Consider the following 19,189-nt stretch of genomic DNA (forward strand, 5'->3'; position numbering starts at 1 on the left):
TCTTTCTGCAGCCGCCCCACCTCCTCAGCCCTACCTGCCTGTCCACCTATTTTCATATCATCAGCAAACTTCGCCAGAATGCCCCCAGTCCCTTCATCCAGATCATTAATATATAAAGTGAACAGCTGCAGCACCAACACTGATCCCTGTGGAACACCACTCGTCACTGGTTTCCATTCCGAAAAAGAGCCTTTTATCCCAATTCTCTGCCTTCTGTCAGACAACCAATCCTCAATCCAAGCCAGTAGCTCACCTCAAACCCCATGTACCCTCACCTTGCTCAGCAGCCTCCCATGAGGCACCTTATCAAAGGCCTTTTGGAAGTCTAGATAGATAACATCTACTGGGTTTCCCTGGTCTAACCTACTTGTTACCTCTTCAAAAAGAATTCTAACAGGTTTGTCAGGCACGACTTCCCCTTACTAAATCCATGCTGACTTGTTCTAACCCGACCCTGCACTTCCAAGAATTTAAAAATCTCATCCTTAACAATGTATTCTAGAATTTTACCAACAACCGAGGTTAGGCGAATCGGCCTATAATTTTCCATCTTTTGCCTTGATCCTTTCTTAAACATGGGAGTTACAACAGCAATTTTCCAATCATCTGGGACTTTCCCAGATTGCAGTGACTTTTGAAAGATCACAATCAAAGCCTCCACTATTTCCTCAGCCACCTCCCTCAGAACTCTAGGCTGTAGCCCATTGTGGCCAGGACATTTATCAAGTTTTAGCTTTTAGCTTTTCTAGTACTTTCTCTTTTGTAATGCCTACCATACTCAACTCTGCCCCCTGGCTCTCCCTAATTGTAGGGATACTACTCATGTCTTCCACTGTGAAGACTGACACAAAGTACTTATTAAATTCTTCAGGTATTTCCTTATCTCCCATCACTAGCCTTCCAACATCAATTTGGAGCGGCCCAATGTCTACTTCTGCCTCTCGTTTGTTTCTTATGTATTGAAAGAAGCTTTTACTATCATTTCTAATATTACTAGCTAGCCTACCTTCATATTTGATCCTCTCCTTCCTTATTGCTCTCTTTGTTATCCTCTGTTTTTGTAGCCTTCCCAATCTTCTGATTTCCCAGTGCTCTTGGCCACTTTATAGGCTGTCTTTTTTTCTTTGATATATTTCCTGACTTCCTTTGTCAGCCATGGCTGTCTAATCCCAGCCCGGATAATCTTTCTTTTCTTTGGGGTGAACCTCTGTACTGTGTCCTCCATTACGCCCAGAAACTCCTGCCATTGTTGCTCTACTGTCTTCCCCACTAGGCTCTGCATCCAGTTGATTTTCGTCAATTCCTCTCTCATGCCCCTGTAATTACCTTTACCTTTCATCCACTGATTTGCTGATTTGCTGGCGAAGGCTACTGGAACTCTATTAAGTTTACCGTTCCCAATTTCACCACTGTTCACCCAATTATGCCACTGACAGGCAGTGCTCTGCGCTGTATTTCATCTGACGTGGTAAAGGATATGCAGATATATTGTCCAATTCCCTCTATGAATACTGAGCTGGGTCCTTCAATTTGGTTTGATACAAATGAAACAGTAAAATTGTAAAGTGGGCACAGGAGCATAGGGACATGGGAGTTCAAATCCACAAATCTTTCACAGAGTGCCTCGGTAAATTGGTGAGGCTGTTTATAAGTGGCTGAGGTGTTTGGCTTCATAAGTAGGGGATTCTGGTACAAGAGCAAGGAAGGCATTCTTAAAGTCCATTAATCAGAGCTTGGGCTCACTGAAGTATTGTGCTGAATTCTGAGCCATATACTTACGCGGAGCAGATCTTGTGAGGGCTGAGGGATTGCAGGGATATAGAGACTGGAGACTGTCCTGACGGCAAAGAAGGTTATGGAGAGGTTTAACACGGCTGTTGAAAGCATTGTATATTTAAAGTGATGGGCATTGAGAAACTCAACACTGCTCTCAATCACAAGTTAGGAATGTAGAATGCTGTAAGTCTGTGCTTCATTGTAAAAGCTTCAGCTTGTAATGTCAGCTGCAGCACCGTCTGTAGCACTTTCACCCCTGGCTTATCAACTTCCAAGTTTGAGTCTCAATTCAAGTTGATATTGTAGTGTAGCACTGAGGAATTAATGCGATTTTGGAGGCCTTTCAGATGGGGCCAATCTACCGTCTCAGACAGACATAAAAGATCACAGCCCCGCTGCCCTTAGCCATAATTTATCCCTCGGTCAGCGTCATGAAAACTGAATACCTTGTTGTTCTTGCTTTTGGAGGGAGTTTGCTGGGTTCTAATTGCTTACAATGCTGCTTCTGTGACAACAGCGACCAAACTTCACATGTTAGCACCAACCCACAGACTGATTGCTGGCTTGGCAGGACTGACCTATGACGAGTGGTTGAGACAGTTAGCACGAAATTGGCTGGAGTTCAGAAGATTGAGTGGAAATCTCACAGAAGCCAATACAATTGTAATAGGGCCAGACCAGGCTCAGTACAGGAAGCGTGTTCCCAGCGGTTGGGGAATCCAGAGCCAGGGGTCACAGGCTAAGGATAAGGGATAAACACTTGGGACTGAGATGAGGAGAAAAATCTTCATCCAGAGAGTGAGTAGTCTATGGAATTCACTACCGTCGGAAGCAGTCAAGGCAAAATATTGCATTGTTAAATGCTTGAGCCTAAAGGGATTAAAGGACATGGGAGAAAAGAAGGAACAGTTGGATGATCAGCCATGTTCATAGTAAATAGGAGAGCAGGCTTGAAGGGTTGAGTGCCCTACTCCTGCCCCTGGTTTCCACGTTTCTTACATTGGCTGTAAAACACGTGGAGACGTGCTATATAAACACAGTTCTTGTGACCCCGCCGCCGCGCCATTGCATCATAAGAACCAGGAAGCAGGAACAGAAAACCTCAAACTGGATGAGCAGGGGAGACGAAGAGGAGCCTTAATTGAATTAGGGTGACAAACCCATTTACAGCGAACACACCGGTTGTTTTCTTGATGAGCCAGGTATGAGGGATAGGATTTGCTCAGCTCCTGACCTTGCGTGCTGGTGAATTCTTAAACTGACTGTTTCTACCGCAGCCAGGCACAGACCCAGGTCAGCCGGGCTAGATGTTGGCATACCCTTTCAGATCATTGGCATTATAAAGTGGGTTATTGTGTAACCTGTCCTTCTCCTCCCCCCAGTGGGATTCCAGTTGAATCACTGAGAATGAAGACTTTATGCCCCAGATGAGGTTTTATGCATTTCTCACTTCTGGTCTTATCATTGGTTTTCTTACTTTGGCCTGGTAGGGAGCTAATGAGTAAATTAAATGTTTCATCTCTCAAAACTATTAATAATCCAATGTGAAGCGCATCTCAGTCAATTTGAGGCACTCTCAAAGCATGGAGTAAATTGTCCTTGTGCTTAAAGTGCTGTTTGACGTTGCTGATGCAGGAATATTAAAAATAAAAGAGGTACATCATCAGAATGGGTGAGACATTACAGAGCTATGAGACACAAGACCATCTGGGTATCCCAGTTCATGAATCCCGAAAGGTTAATATAATGATATAGCAAGTAATCAGGACGACTGATCGAATGTTATCATTTATGATTAATATTAATCATGTGGGGTGTTGAATACAAATGCAGGGAGTCTGTGCTTGACAAGACAACATCTGGAGCAATGCATGTAGTACTGGTCACCCGACCGCAGGAAGAATGCAAATACATTGGAGGTAATGAAAAGAAGGTTTACTAAATTAATACCTGGGATCGTTAGACACCATTTCTACCACCCCCAGCGGGATGCCACAACCAGACAGGTATTCCCCTCCCCTCCCTTGTCTGCCGTCCACAGGACTATTCTCTCCAGTGCACCTTGGTCCACTCCTTCTTCACTCCCAACACATCCCCCCGCCCCAACCACAGCCCCATGGCACCTTCTCCTACAACTGCTGAAGATGTAAACACCTGCCCATTTATCTCCTCCCTCCTCTGTATCCAAGGGCCCAAACACACCCTCCAGATGAAGCAGCACTTTATCTGCACTTCCCACAATCTAGTCTAATGCATTCGCTGCTCACAATATAGTCTCTGCTACACTGGGGAGACAAAGCCTAGACTGGGTGACTGCTTCATAGAACACCTACATTCTGTCTGCAAAAAATACCCTGAACTTCTAGTTGCCTGCCATTTCAGTACACTTCCCTGTTCCCTGGCCGACATCTCTGCCTCAGGCTTGCTGCAGTGTTCCAGTGAGTCTAGATAGATAACATCTACTGGGTTTTCCTGGCCTAACATACTTGCTACCTCCTCAAAGAATTCTAACAGGTTTGTCAGGCACGACCTACCCTTACTAAAACCATGCTGACTTGTTTTAATCTGACCCTGCACTTCCAGGAATTTAGAAATCTCATCCTTGACAATGGATTCTAGAATTTTACCAACTACCGAGGTTAGGCTAATCGGTCTGTAATTTTCCATCTTTTGCCTTGATCCTTTCTTAAACATGGGGGTTACAACAGCAATTTTCCAATCATCTGGGACTTTCCCTGACTCCAGTGACTTTTGAAAGATCACAACCAAAGCCTCTGCTATTTCCTCAGCCACCTCCCTCAGAACTCTAGGATGTAGCCCATCGGGGCCAGGAGATTTATCAATTTTTAGACCCTTTAGTTTTTCTCGCACTTTCTCTTTTGAAATGCCTACCATACTCAACTCTGCCCCCTGGCTCTCCCTAATTGTTGGGATACTACTCATCTCTTCCACTGTGAAGACTGACACAAAGTACTTATTAAGTTCTTCAGCTATTTCCTTATCTCCCATCACTAGCCTTCCAGCATCAGTTTGGAGCGGCCTAATGTCTACTTCTGCCTCTCGTTTGTTTCTTATGTATTGAAAGAAACTTTTACTATCATTTCTAATATTACTAGCTAGCCTACCTTCATACTTGATCCGTTCCTTCCTTATTGCTCTCTTTATTATCCTCTGTTTGTTTTTGTAGCCTTCCCAATCTTCTGATTTCCCAGTGCTCTTGGCCACTTTATAGGCTGTCTCTTTTTCTTTGATATATTTCCTGACTTCCTTTGTCAGCCATGGCTGTCTAACCCCAGCCCGGATAATCTTTCTTTTCTTTGGGATGAACCTCTGTACTGTGTCCTCAATTACACCCAGAAACTCCTGTCATTGTTGCTCTACTGTCTTCCCTGCTAGGCTCTGCTTCCAGTCAATTTTTGTCAATTCCTCTTTCATGCCCCTGTAATTACCTTTATTTAACTGTAATACCATTACATCCAATTTTGCCTTCTCTTTTTCAAACTGCAGACTGAACTCTACCATATTATGATCGCTGCCTCCTAAGTGTTCCCTTACTTTAAGGTCTTTAAGGTTTGGTGTTGGATCAGGTGAGGAAGATCTTGGTGAATTCAACTGCACCTGACCGGAGAAATGGTTGATCCTTCCAAGATGGTATCAAGCCTCCCATTACAATATTCAGAGAGCGGTAAAAGCAGTACCCAGATTTTCACTGGTGCAGGATGAGCCCCTTGCTCCCTATAGTGGGCGACTGGACCTCTTAACGGGTTAACAGGAGAGACTTTTTCAGTCTGCTTCCCAAGCGTAGATTTCACTGAAGCAAGAAAGGTTATCATAGCACACAATTCTGGAGTATTTGTATTTTTTTTAAAGTCAGCCTGTTCAGGAATTTTATGACACATCAGTAGCAGATGGGATCTTCTAGCCCAGACGTGGGGTCACTAGTGCTGCATCACAAGAATCTTAGGATTGTTATATTTCCATATCCTGTTATTAGCTCTGATAAATAACCAGGCGTCATCCTCAATCTCAAAACATTGGATCTCTTACCGATCAAACATGCTTATCGGGATAAGGTCACTGAGCAACTTTGGGGCGGCACGGTGGCTCAATGGTTCGCACTGCTGCCTCACAGCACCAGGGATCCGGGTTCGATTCCAGCCTCGGGCGACTCTCTGTGTGGAGCTTGCACATACTGTCTGTGTCTGCATGGGTTTCCTCTGGGTGCTCCGGTTTCCTCCCACAGTCCAAAGATGTGTAGGTTAGGCTGGATTGGCCATGCTAAATTGCCCGTAGTGTTCAGTGATGTTTAAGTTAGGTGAGTTTGACATGGAAAATGCAGGGATAGCAAAACTGGTCTGGGTGGGGCATTGTGGACTTGTTGGGCCAAGTGGCCTGTTTCCATCCTGTAGGGGTTCTATGAACTGTGGTCGTACTAGCTTTGAATAATTCAGTTGGAAATGGGGATGATCCACCAAATGGATGATCGGCACCATGCGTTGATTTATCACCTCTTCTTGAGCTAAGAGACCAGTTACCACATCAGTATGGGCACACCTCATGTGCAATGTGGCAAGGACCAGAGTGGGGAATCTGAAATAAAATCAGAAGGGTGCTCAGCAGGCCAGGCAGCATCTGTGGAGAGAGAAGGTGGAAGAATCAGAGTTAATGTCTCAGGTCCGTGTCCAGCAAGTTGGGTCATTTAGCACAATTCATGCCCTCAACCTAGTGAAGGGCCCATGCGGATGTGCCACACTGGTACTCGTCTGAGAGATCATACAGAGGCAGGAGTAACAGAGAGAGCTGCGGAGACGGGCAGCTCGTCACAGGGTAACATTTCCTCATCCTCTCGTTCACAGGTCAGCAAGTTCTCGGACTGGTGGAGAACCAGAGTGATTGGTACCTTGGGAACTTGTGGAAGAACCACAGGCCTTGGCCAGCACTCAGTCGAGGATACAACACTGGTAAGTTGTTGAGCAGACTCATAAAGGCCAGGCTTTTGCTTTCAGGCCTACTGGGTACTCTCCCGATCTGCATCTTGTCAAAGTTAATTGTAACTGTGACATCTTGCTTGTATGGCTAAACCGTTTCTTTAACACAAATCCCAACTCTCGTTCACTTTTCAAGCTGCGCTAATTATAAAGCAGATCAATATTAAACTTTATAATTGCTATCCTAGTTTCTTTTTTAACAGTTTAATAGTTAGGTTAAACGTAAGATGGTGGCTCGTTGAATAGCCCAGAGTTCAGGATTGCCATCCATCCCCTCAGAGATATCTACAAGGCCGTAGCTAATCCCCTTCCCATTAGCTTCAGGTGTTGCTTTCATAAGCGGAGATATCCTTTTCTCCATTTAACACATCCCTGTCCCACTTCCCTGACATTCGGGATCAGGGAAGGTTCCAGAATTCCTGAATGGGAAACGACAACCATGAACATTTCCCCAGAGTATGACACACACTTGCCTGTGTAATACTAGGACCTGCCTTTCAGAATGAGGCAATCATATTGAACAGAAAGGGAGACATCAGTTTCCCTCCAGTCCCTGATGGCGTTGGAAAGCTTCAGACAATCAAAGTGGAGACTTACGTTTATGTCGCAACTTGCAAGTTCCCAGCATATTTTAGAGGTTCACTCCACAGCCAATTAAGTGGGTATAATATTGTAAGCCTTTTTGTTGTAATGTAGGAAACCCAGCTGCCAATTTGTATGCAGCAAGCTCCCACTGTTAGCAATATGACAAATGACCGGGCCATCTGTTTTATTGATGTCCTTGCGTGTAAAATACTATCTGCAATAGAGGGGAGGGCATCTCTTGCACCTCTTTGCAATGGGCAGTGAGAAGAGCAAATGAAGTATAACTCTAATGGTTCATCTTAAAGGCAGAGGGTGGGTGTAACGTTAAAAACCTTACAACTTGCAGGTTAAATTTATGCAAATATCAAGGGGAAAGATTGGTTAAAAGAAACGGAGAGATTTCTCATGCTCAAGAATTGCTGAACAGAGCACATTTTATCAAAGCTGCCAATCACATTTACGTTTGCCAAGGCCTTTCACAAAAGTACCCATATCTGGTACTCGACCACATCGCCCAACGCCTGGGTCATCGAACGGGTGGTAAAATGCCAGAGACGTTTCAAGAATGCAACAGAAACATGACAGGAGATTCTCTCAGTAGTCGCTGGAACCAGAGGAGGAGGAGGTGACAAATGAAAGATAAGAACTGTAGGAGCAAACCATTCGGAAGGCTGTGCAAAGCCAGAAGATATCTTGGAAGTAATGGAAAAGTTGAGAGTATGAGTAAAAATTGAGCTGTCATAGATTCAGGGACAGCATTCTGTTGGGAGTTAATGAGGATGGAGTCAAGGAAGTTTAAAAACAAGCTTTGGACAAGTTGCAATTTATGAAACAAAGACAATAAAATCTTGGGAAAGTGGTTGTTGGAATTGTTGTGTCTGGAGAAGGGGTTTTAACTCAGAAGGCTTACTGTAAATGATACTGATTCAGACTAAACCCCTCCTTTCTGCACTAAACACACACACATACACACACGTACACACACACACACACACACACACACGTACACACACACACACACACACACACACACACACACACACACAATCACAAACGTTCACATCAATCTACCTGTTTTTACACCAAATTGCACTCACCCATCCCAAAGCACCCAACACCCTAACTAACATCAACAGCAAACCACACCCACACTAAAGCATTCCCAAGCCATGCACCAAATGTCAGGGAGGTGTCAGCAAATTTTGTGTTCAGTGAAATCCTGTGGCATGTTGCTGTTCAATGTGTTCTGCGTGAGTTTCCGCCAGGTGCTCTGGTGTGCTCCCACAGTCTGAAGATGTGCATGTTACATGGATTGGCCAAGATAAATTGCCCATAATGTCCAGGGGTGTGCAGACTGGTGGGTTACCCATGGGAAATGCAAGTTAACCTGCGTCGGTAGGGATGTGGGTCTGGGTGGGATGCTTCTCAGTGGGTCAGTGTAACCTCAATGGGCCAAATAGCCTGCTTCCACGTTGTAGGGTTCTATGATTCTATGTCTACTAAGCAGTGTGTAAACGGTTTTTTCCACTTCTTGCATCCGAATAGTTTTGCCAGTTGACTCACGATAGCATAACTCCAATTTCAGTGTGTAACAGCCCGTCATTTAAAACAGTAGACTCAAGCAGAATGGTCCAAAAATTTGGCTTCAAGGCTCTCTTCAAATCCCAAGACCTCAAATTGGTAGACCTTCTGCACCCAGTCACTTGATTTTATTTTTCATCATAAATTTAAGTTGTTGGCCAATTGAAGGCTGGAAATTCAGAACATTTTGTACTTGTGTTGTCTGAAAAAAACTGAAGTGGACAATCTAGGTTTTATTGATTAATAATTTTTGATGGATTTCTGCGTAAGTTGGCATCCACCGAAGTCACTAATAATTAAATGTTGATTTGCTCATCAGTTCGCGTGACACTAGTGCTGGGATTGGAACAACATCAGATACAGCATGAAATTAAGTTGCAAACTGGAGTAGATGTACTTAGCTCCAAAGCGAACTTCAGAGGAACAGTCATGGAACATTTGCGAGACACCTGAGGCCAAATAGAGACAGCCCAAACCTTTTAATTTCAGATGCTTAGAGGGAGAAGACAGAGGAGATTTTTTAACAGATCAGGCTAAGCTGGATTCAAAAACAAGCCTCGGATGTAGGCATTATGATTACTCAATTGCACCAACCAGTTTGCATTTTTCTTCAAAATGCATTCATTGGTTTTATTGTAAAGTAAGTACTAGGATAGAAATGAACATCAGTAAAGCCATGAGGGGCATAGATAGAGTGAGTAACCAAGGTCTTTTCCTCAGGGAATGAGAGCCCAACACTAAAGGGCGTAGTTTAAGGTGAGAGGGGAAAGATTTAAAATGGACTTGAGGGTCAATGTTTTCACACAGAGTGGTAGATGTGTGTATTGAATGAGCTGCTAGAGAAAGCAGTGGAGGTTAGGACAATGACAACATGTAAAAGGCATCTGGATGGGTATATGAATAGGAAAGGTACAGAGGGATATGGGTCAAATGCTGGCAAATGGGACTGGATTAATTTAAGATATCTGGTCAGCATGGACGAGTTGGGCCGTAGGGTCTGTTTCTGTGTCATACAGCCCTATGACTCTGAGAAATTAGTCCATACTAAGAGTACTAGAACTACACAGGATGGAGGCATTCTGTGTTACCATCAAGTTCCCTCTTCCAGCACAGAGAAAAGCAAAATGAAGACGGAAGAAAATGAGTCCAATACAGATTCACCACGTTGAACAACAGCCTGCAACCAATAAGATGTGTACCAAGCCAATAAATTTGGAACCAATAAATCCTTTCTTAATGGATGGTGACACATTGAGACAGCCGATAGGGTTTAAGTAGAAGAAATGAAGGGAGATGGTGCTGGAGAAGCATGGATCAAAAGTGTTGTCTCCGTGTTTGAAAGGAGACAAAAGGGATGTTTGGAGATTAAGGATATCTGATCAATTTGAAGGAAGCCAGTTGTTGCATGGCTCACTAGCCAGGTAGCACAGAGCAACAGTTCACAGTATGGGGGCACGGGCTCTAAAATAGATGAGCAGACTGGACAGGATTTCTCGAGAAAAGAGGGATCAATAATTGAAACAATGCAAGTGATTCAGAGAGAATTTAGATTGTTTCAAATGAAACAGAGGGAGATGCTGATAGCTTGATGGGAAAAGTGGATTTTTTTGTGGATAGAGATTTTGAAAGAGTTTGTGATTTAAATTGTGAAGCAAGTTTTAGGTTCAGAAATAGCCCCAGCACGATGGAACACAAGAATACTATGGGAACCAGTACATACTAATTCCTTTGAAGAGTGAGGGAAAGAGCACCTCATCTAGTGGCATAGCACAGTGGCTAATGCCAGGTTTAAGTCCACCCTCGGGCGATTGCCTGTGTGGAGTTTGCACATTCTCCCCATGTCTGTGTGGGTTTCGGCCTGGTGCTCCAGTTTCCTCCCATAGTCTGAAGATGTGCAGGCTAGGTGGATTGGCCATGCTAAAAGCAGGGTTAATGGGATAGTGTTGCGTGTTGACGTCTGGTTAGGATGCTGTTTGGAGGGTCGGTGAAGGGTCACTGAGCTGAATGGCCTCTTTCTTGCTTAATAGGGATTCTGTGATAAATGTTGTGTCGCTATCCAGTATGCCAAATGCCAAACAATTGAGGTTTTGATAAGATGGGTTGAAATTTATTGAGTGTCAGAAGAATTAGTGTCAGAAAACAGCTCATGATTTGTGTCAGAAAAACTAAAATATTTAGAAGTAAGAATAGAATCAAGCACACCAGAATACCACCGCATGACCCAGCATGGAATAGATTGTAAATAAGTCTTTACAGAAGCATTCACTCAGTTACAAATCAGGCAATAATGTGTGTGATTTTGTTTGACTCAGGCAAGACAATTCACTGTTCTTTTACAGGATAATCCCACAGTCTACACTTGGTAGTGTTTAAGCATGTTCCCAGCAAGACATAATTTGCTTAAACCAACAGCTAATTGCAAAGCAAGAGTAAAGTAAGACAATGTGAAAATACATTGTGATACTCCAGGCAGAAAACTTAAGACAGTTCAAATATTGATTAAAAGGCATGGTGAGAAACCACCGAGGTGAGGAGGCATTGTTGTAAAGACTCCAGGTTCATTCATGTAAGGAGTGCAGATTGCACAGAAACTGTCAGTATTATGTACATCTTTTGTTCGAGAGAAGAAATCTGACGTAGAGAGAGCGGGGAAACCTATAGTCCAAATTCTTCCCACAGACCAAAATGAAGGTCTGGAAGAAAGAGAAAGTTTAAAAACAAAACAAAGATTTGCTAGTCTTCCAGAATGCACACTGGTAGTGCCAAGTGAGTCAGGATCATTGATTAAGACAAATCAATCAAGGTCAAAGTTCAGATCTGACAATGCTGGAGATGTTCAGAGAGCTGAGTCAGGCTAATGGAAATGGAAGGAGATAAACAACCACCACAAGGCTTTCCGTGAAGAAAGGTCAGCAACCGCTTGCAACTATGTGCCTGCCTCAGAGTTTAATTAGATGAAGTGCACTCATAGACCAAACAATTTGCAAGCAGGGTTCCCAGGGTGATGTTTGAAGGGCAAATGAAATGATGAGCAAGAAACAATCCAGTCTTAACTCTGAGGAAGACATTAAAGGAAATATTTGAATGCAGATGAACTTAAGCTTACCCACCAGGAGATTGTACACAGAACCTGCATAGCTTGTACCAATCTGCATCAAAATGGTCCATTGACATTCAAAGTGTAAACCTTACACACAGTCTCCGCATCCTCCTAGCAGAGGGTCAGTAAGCAGTGGGGCTGTAAAATTGGTGCTGTGGTGGATATTTAGTGCCTATTGCCTGCCTGCCTCCACTTTTCAGCAGCAAAATGGAAGGTGGCTGGAAGTCTACCAATGGTAGGCTCCGACAGGGCCTCTCCGGCCAATGCGAGTGTTTCACTCATCTGGGTCCTCGCAAAAGACCTGAATTTACCTTCTCATTCAGCTCCGTTGGGAAACCGTTGTTGGGGACATCCTGCAATCCCAGCAGTGCACTCAGCCCCCACTGATGCTGTTCTGAGGAAGGGTCACCAGACCTAAAACATTAGCTCTGATTTTTTTCTTCATAGATGTTTCCAAACCTGCTGAGCTTTTCCAGCAACTTCTGTTTTTGGCCCAGTGATGCTGCTGGCCCAAGAGTGCAACAGGCCCTCTGATTGTTCAACAGCCTCTGGTGACAGGATATTCTCCCTGAGGGGATGATGGAAGAATGACTCTGGGCCAAGTGACAGCCCAGTGGCTAAAAATCCAACGTCATAAGTCACACAACAACAGGTTGTAGTCCAACAGGTTAATTTGAAATCACAAGCTTTCAAAGCACTTCTCCTTCGTCTTGTGAAATGAGATGTCATCAGACTTTGAAGAATCAGCGCTCGATTTCAAATTTGTGATTTCACATTAACCTGTTGGACTGCAACGTGGTGTCGCGTGACTTCAGACTTTGTCCACCCCTTTCCAACACCGGCACCTCCACGTTATTAAATCCAACGAAATAGAAGTTAGCTCAGCCATGAAATTTTAGCAGTGAGAATGAATGACAAACTTCTGTGCAATATTCTGACAAAACAGATTTGCCACAAGAAATCAGCAATGTTTTTAGCAAATGGACTGGATGAGGGCAGGGTTACCCTCGTTTTTAAGGGACTGAATGCTGGAGATTACAAACCAGCTAGGGTTCTTTGATTTTACAAGAATACGTTTCAGAGAGTAAGCGAGACTTCTCACCGATGATGCGCTGTGGAGCCACAAGGGAATTTCATCTTTAATCTGCTGTCAACAGAGACAGCAGGCAGATGTATTCATAATGTTGCTTTCGTGTTTCCTTTCTGCTCCTCCCAGAGGATCTAAAGGTTAACATCCCTGTTTCTTCCAGTTTCAGTCAACTGTCAGTTTGAATAGACTGGATGTACAAGATGTGCATTGTCAAGATGGTACACAAAGCTCTCCTCTGGCACCCAGTGTGCCTGGAGCGCTCCCCTTGACATGGCAAATCAGCAGCAGCATCTTCTGGGAAAAGAAGTGCTCAGTTGATTAGTTTAATCCTGCCGTTATTTTGGCAAGGGCACAGCAATATTGACCACAAATGTATGGTGCAGGAACAGGCCATTCAACCCTAAACTCTATTTTGATAATCATTCCGCACCCAAGCCTCCACCAACCTAGTTGACCTCTCCCCATCAACATACTCTTCCTTTATTCCATTATTTAACTTTTAAATGTAGTTATGCGTTTTATCTATTGGTTGCATTTTGTGGCAGTGAGTTTGGCCAAGGAAGTGTCTCCTGGATTCATTACGCAGCTCGTTATTGATTGCAGCAGGGTTAATGTTCGTATCTGATGTCACTGATTTCTGGTTTTGTTCTTCCCCCAAACACATGGACACACCTTTTCTGTGCCTGTCCTATCACATCATTTTATGGTCCTGAAGACTTCGTCACAACTCACTGAGGTGTTGTGCTGAAAATCAAACTCCGCTATTTTTGCGCATTGCCGCAAATGTAAACACGTAATGGAATTGCCAAAAAATGCCTTTGGCTGAACTCCGTGAACACACTGGGTTTCTTCAAGAGCCATACCAAAAAAAAGCTCCTCGTTGTAACACTTTTAATTTTAATACGAACAGAACATATACTCATTTTCTCACTTGAGCTCTCTCTTACCCGCCCACACACCCATTCTCTCTCTCTTTTGCACACACACAGAAAACAGGAAAAAAACATATATTTATGGGTGGCCAGGAAACATGAGTCAGATGAAAACAGTCCTGTATCGCTGGACTGAAATTCAAAACTAGGCAGGCTGGTTTCCCAGTCCTCAATTCTTTGGTGGATATCACAATCCTATCCATACAGCAATGGTCAGTCTTTAGTTCATTAGTTGGTTGGACCTGGGTCTTTCTGGTTGTCTTTAGATTTTCAGTTTATTCCTCAGTAACCTAGAATTTGGTTTTGTGCTTTATTTTTGACAGAGAATTGGAGAGAATAACATCAGAAAAACAGGGAGAGAGAAAATTGATGCATCAGAATTAGAGGTTTTGTACTTCTCTGTTCTCATTTACATCTGAAGGTTCCCATGTGTCTGGACTTAAGGTCCCCAGAAAGCAACATTGCCACTTGTACATCAGGGAGCTTCACTTGTTTTTTTCCAATGCTGTGAACAACTTCTTGTAGGTTCTTTTTTAAAGCAATGTCCATGTTCACATTTTCAGTCCGTAGCCCAAAAATAAAAAAAATGTCTCTTACAACCTGCATTAGGTCACCCCTCTGCCATCTCCTTTTCAGTTCTGTATGTGTAGAAATGACCCCAGTGCTTATTGTCTGACCTTCTTACTTGGCTCTCTAGCTTTTGTTTAACAAGGGCATTGCAGTCACAATTGACAATCAAGCTCTTAAAAAGTATAATTTTTTTCATTTGGGGAGCTTGGAAGGATGTGTTTTCACCTTGTTGAGCTTACAAAGAAATTCTTTTCCATACTGAAGGAATACTTGCATTGACAGTATCATTGAGCCATACAGCTTAGAAACAGGTCCTTCGGCCCATCATGTCAATGTCAACCCACAAACACCTGACTACACTAATCTCATGCACCTGCACTTGGTCCATAGCTCACTATGCCCTGGCATTTTTAGTGCTCTTCCAGATGCTTCTGAAATGTTGTGAGAGTGCCCGTCTCTCTCAGGCAGCATGTTCCATATTTGTACCGTCTTCTGGGTGAAAATCTTTTTTGTCTCCAATCTCTTCTATACCACGTGCTCCTCACTTCAAACTTATGCCCTCTGGCCTCAGAAACAAATTGTACAAATAAAGTTCTCGCACATTGAAGGCCACCTGCTGATTTTCTGTAATGGCATCCTTAAAGTGAGCCTCAACTTGCAAAGAGTCTAATTGGAACCATAGCTTCTCTTTTAACACCGAAGCAAAAGAAAGAAAGATTCTCCACTCCCTGGCTTGGGAAGGGATAAAACGTCTCCCTGTAGGAAGGCTTTGTAGGAACTGTTTTGGAAATGGGATGCTGAATCTCAAAGGCGACCCTTACTCTGTCGTTACCTCAGAGACTTCCAGCATCGGTGGCATGCACACGTCCAAAACCATTCCTACGCAGATATTACGCATACAACTCAACTATATCAGTGAATGAATTGCATTAATCTCTGTCAGACCCTCACTGAATGTTTGTACAGGTACCATATGAAAAACTCTGCCAAACTCTTTACCCGTTCCCTCCTGTCTTGTAACTGAGTCCTTTGGGCATTGATCTAGTCCTTTGCTCAATCTGTATGTTGGCATGGCCGTTTGAATGTGGAAGGCGTCGCTGCTCAGTTCCCATGTACGGGCACATTCTAGTGAGGAGTAGAAGAATTTGTATTACAGCTACCAGGAGCAGCAAAACCCAGCCAATCTTCCTGTATCTGACTTAGTGATGCTGAGAGACATTTTGGCATTCAATCTTGGTCTGACATCTGCAAACCAAGGGCAGGACAGAGATCAAGCCCAGCCTTAAGTAGTTTTGTTACTCACTGCATTGACCTGTTAGGGGAATGAGCCGATTATAGGCCCTATCACTTGTCACAAGAACAGAAGCCAAATACACACATGGAAGCATTAACACTAATTCTTGTGATATCTTTTCTTTTGTCTAAGAGAGCAGTTGTGATCTTCACTCACATAGGATTTGGTCCATCAAATATGCTTCGTCATGTGCTGTTTTTCTTCTGGAGTTACACGGGCATTGTTCAAGCAGAAAATGAAAGGCTGGCCTGGTGCTAAATGGCGCAGGACTGGAGCTAAAGCCTTACCATATTTGTTACAGTTGAGAATTTCTTCCAGCTTCTTGATTTAATGTGCAATGAATTCAGGAAGCTGTACCATGAAGATTGTAAACTGGATTACATCTGAGGGGAATTCGTGAAGAATAAGTTGTACGTTGAAACCAATCCAATTCCTGGATCTACAACTCATGTCTCTTGATGTTAATCAAATTGCTGGCTTTTATCTTTTGTGCACAGAACAACTTACTTCCCCTTCAGTTCTTTCATTGTTTGACTCAGATCCATTGAAATGAAGGCATCAGGTTGGATTAGTTATAGTCCCTCACTGTGATACAATAGGAATTAGCTCAAAAAGAATATTGTGAGCTCTTGCAGCCTCTCCCCTTAGTTCAAGTGATTAAATACAGCTCCAGATCCCTTATTTGGAATAATATCAGTGCATTGGTGCCCTCATTCTCTTCCTCCACAGCCCAAGATACAATTTCCCCTCTTTACAGCTGCTGCGCGTCAAACCTGATGGATTTACAAACTGTTCACCAGCATTGTTCTCACCGTTGTTATATTGCTACTGTTTAGTAACCTTGACCACTGTAACAATTTTGTACTAGCCCGTATTGAATGCCTACTGCCAGTCATCAGTCTAGCTCCTCAAATTATTTGTTGCTGTCTGCTTTTCATCAGTCTGTTAGCTGTCATTTATAGTCCTTCTCAATTTAGTAACCTTTATAAATTTGGACAGTTTTGTTCTCTTTCTCCCTCCGTATCATTGTAACAGGATTCCTGTTGGCTGACAAGAATCTACATAATACCACCTTTAAAGATATTCAATGACTCCGTCTCTACTGCCTCCTGAGGCAGACTCCCTTAAGTCACATAGCCCTCTTGAGAGAATCAAGATTCTTCTCAGGTCCAACTTAAAAGGGAACGCTCTAATTTTAAAACTGTGCCATAGGAAGTGGTTGAGGCCAGAGGAGTGAATGAAGGGACAAGAACAGAAGCTGCTGGAAAAGCCCAGCAGATCTGGCACCATCTGTGAAGAAAAAAAAAATCAGAGTTCACGTTTCGGCTCCAGTGGCCCTTTCCTCAGGTAAGAAATACCAGCTGGCTAATCTGAGCTCCAACTTGTGGAAAGGGCCATGCGAAAGGATTAGATTCTTCAGAATTGCATTCAAAGGGAGATAGCGGGGACTATTCCAGGCTGTGGCTGTTATGCATTGAAGATTTTGTATGGTTAGAACGCTCGGCGCCAGAAGCCAAGTTGCTGCATTTAACTAGTAGTAACACTCTGCCCAGTCATTTCAACCAGAGGAAAACCATGCTGGCTGTGCTAGGAACTAGAAAGCTGGGCTTCCTCCTTTGCAGTAGCTCAGAAATGGAATTTAATGGGTCTGAATGAATGGTGTATCATTATGTAATAGCAAGGAAGCTCATCATTGCTAAGGGTACTGTTATTCCGATGAGACCTCAAACTGAGACACATTGGCCCTGTTCATGAAATGATCCAGTGATGCTATCTCAAAGGGGGAGGGGTATTTTCTCTCTCTAGTGCCTGACAAACATTCAGTTCCCAACCACTATTGTTAGAGCTGACTACCTGGGCGTGACCACACTGCGTTTTGGGGCAGGATTTCACAGGCAGTGGGATTCAGCATTCTGTCGCCCGAGAAGTCGCTAGGTAATTCCTCCTCCTTTGTCTCTGCACCCTACCCACCTCCGGTGGGCCGTCCTGAAGCAGGTTAATGCCCAGAGGGGAGACAAGTGGTTCAGGGTCTGCTGCCTCCCCCTTCCATTCCCCACGTTGGAGAGAACAGCCCGTTTCTGAGAGCTCGCCGCCATCTTGGAACAAGCCATGGTAGCCATTACTTGGGAGTCACTCCAAGAAGAGCCAGGAGATGGATGACAATAACACTGGGGCTTCCCATCAGGATAGCAATCCCTGGAAGATTGGTGGTGGGTAGTGGGTGGGAGTCAAAGGGGTGGGCACTGGCATACCCAGGTTAGAATGGAGAGGGGGAGGATATGGAGAAAAGGGAATGGGGCAAGGAGGTGTGGGTGAAGTGAAAGGCCTCTGAAGGAGAAGGACAGAGGGCCCAGGAAGGAGTTAAGCCCCACTCTCGTCAAGACTTTGACTTCCCAGCCAGAGGCCATAGCAGATTTAGTTCCCAGGTTTTCTACCAGACGCTACTCCCATCCTCCTCCTAACCAGGGGACAGGGGTGATGAGGGGTGGCATGGTGGCTCAGTGGTTAGCACTGCAGCGTCACAGCGCCAGGGACCCCGGTTCAATTCCACCCTCGGTCGACTGTCTGTGTGGAGTTTGCACGTTCTCCCCATGTCTGCGTGGGTTTCCTCCGGGTGCTCCGGTTTCCTCCCACAGTCCAAAGATGTGTAGGCTAGGTGGATTGGTCATGCTAAATTGCTGTAGTGTTCAGGGAGGTGTAGATTTAGTGGATTATAGGGGGAATGGATCTGGGTAGGATGCTGCAAGGGTCAGTGTGGACTTGTTGGGCCGAAGGGCCTATTTCCACACTGTAGGGAGTCTATGATTCTATGAGGTGACACTTAAATTAGCTACCTAAGCATCTGAGTTAGTGCAAGGCCGGGAGAGCTTCCCAGACCTACCCTGGGGGTCTCCCTTCATTCAGCATCAGGCTACACATGGGCAGCCAGATGAGGGAAAGTTTCCGGCCTGGAATTTTACAGCTGCTCCCACCTCAGCCACAAGTGGGTCCAAAACAGTCTGCACTTTGCCGTGCACATATTACTGTCACATTGACTGCAATTCAAATTACCCTCCATTGGTAGGATGCAGGAAAGCGCATCAGGATATGGAGTGGAAAATATTCCAAATCATCCCTTCAGTTCTTTTCATTTGCTTTTACAAATGGAATTCTGTCCAACGTAATCAGGAAATGCTCCAGTATATTTTGATACAGATTCTAAAATTCTATTGGTAGGAGATCAAGGCGTTCAAAACCATCTGGTCAGATCAGACAGGGAGAAGAAGGCAGTCC

The 19,189-nt window shown here is 44.1% G+C and overlaps 1 protein-coding gene across 2 annotated transcripts in view; it reads left to right on the plus strand.

The window, feature by feature from the left end:
* large1 (LARGE xylosyl- and glucuronyltransferase 1) overlaps nt 1–19,189 on the plus strand; it is a 427,164-nt gene that overhangs the window by 291,485 nt on the left and 116,490 nt on the right. For both annotated transcript variants that reach the window (XM_059652276.1, XM_059652277.1), the window contains exon 7: nt 6,633–6,737. In XM_059652276.1, coding sequence (XP_059508259.1) covers nt 6,633–6,737 — 105 coding nt within the window. The remainder of the gene's footprint in view (nt 1–6,632; nt 6,738–19,189) is intronic.

Source organism: Stegostoma tigrinum, chromosome 18, assembly GCF_030684315.1.
Source record: "Stegostoma tigrinum isolate sSteTig4 chromosome 18, sSteTig4.hap1, whole genome shotgun sequence".
Lineage (NCBI taxonomy): Eukaryota > Metazoa > Chordata > Chondrichthyes > Orectolobiformes > Stegostomatidae > Stegostoma > Stegostoma tigrinum.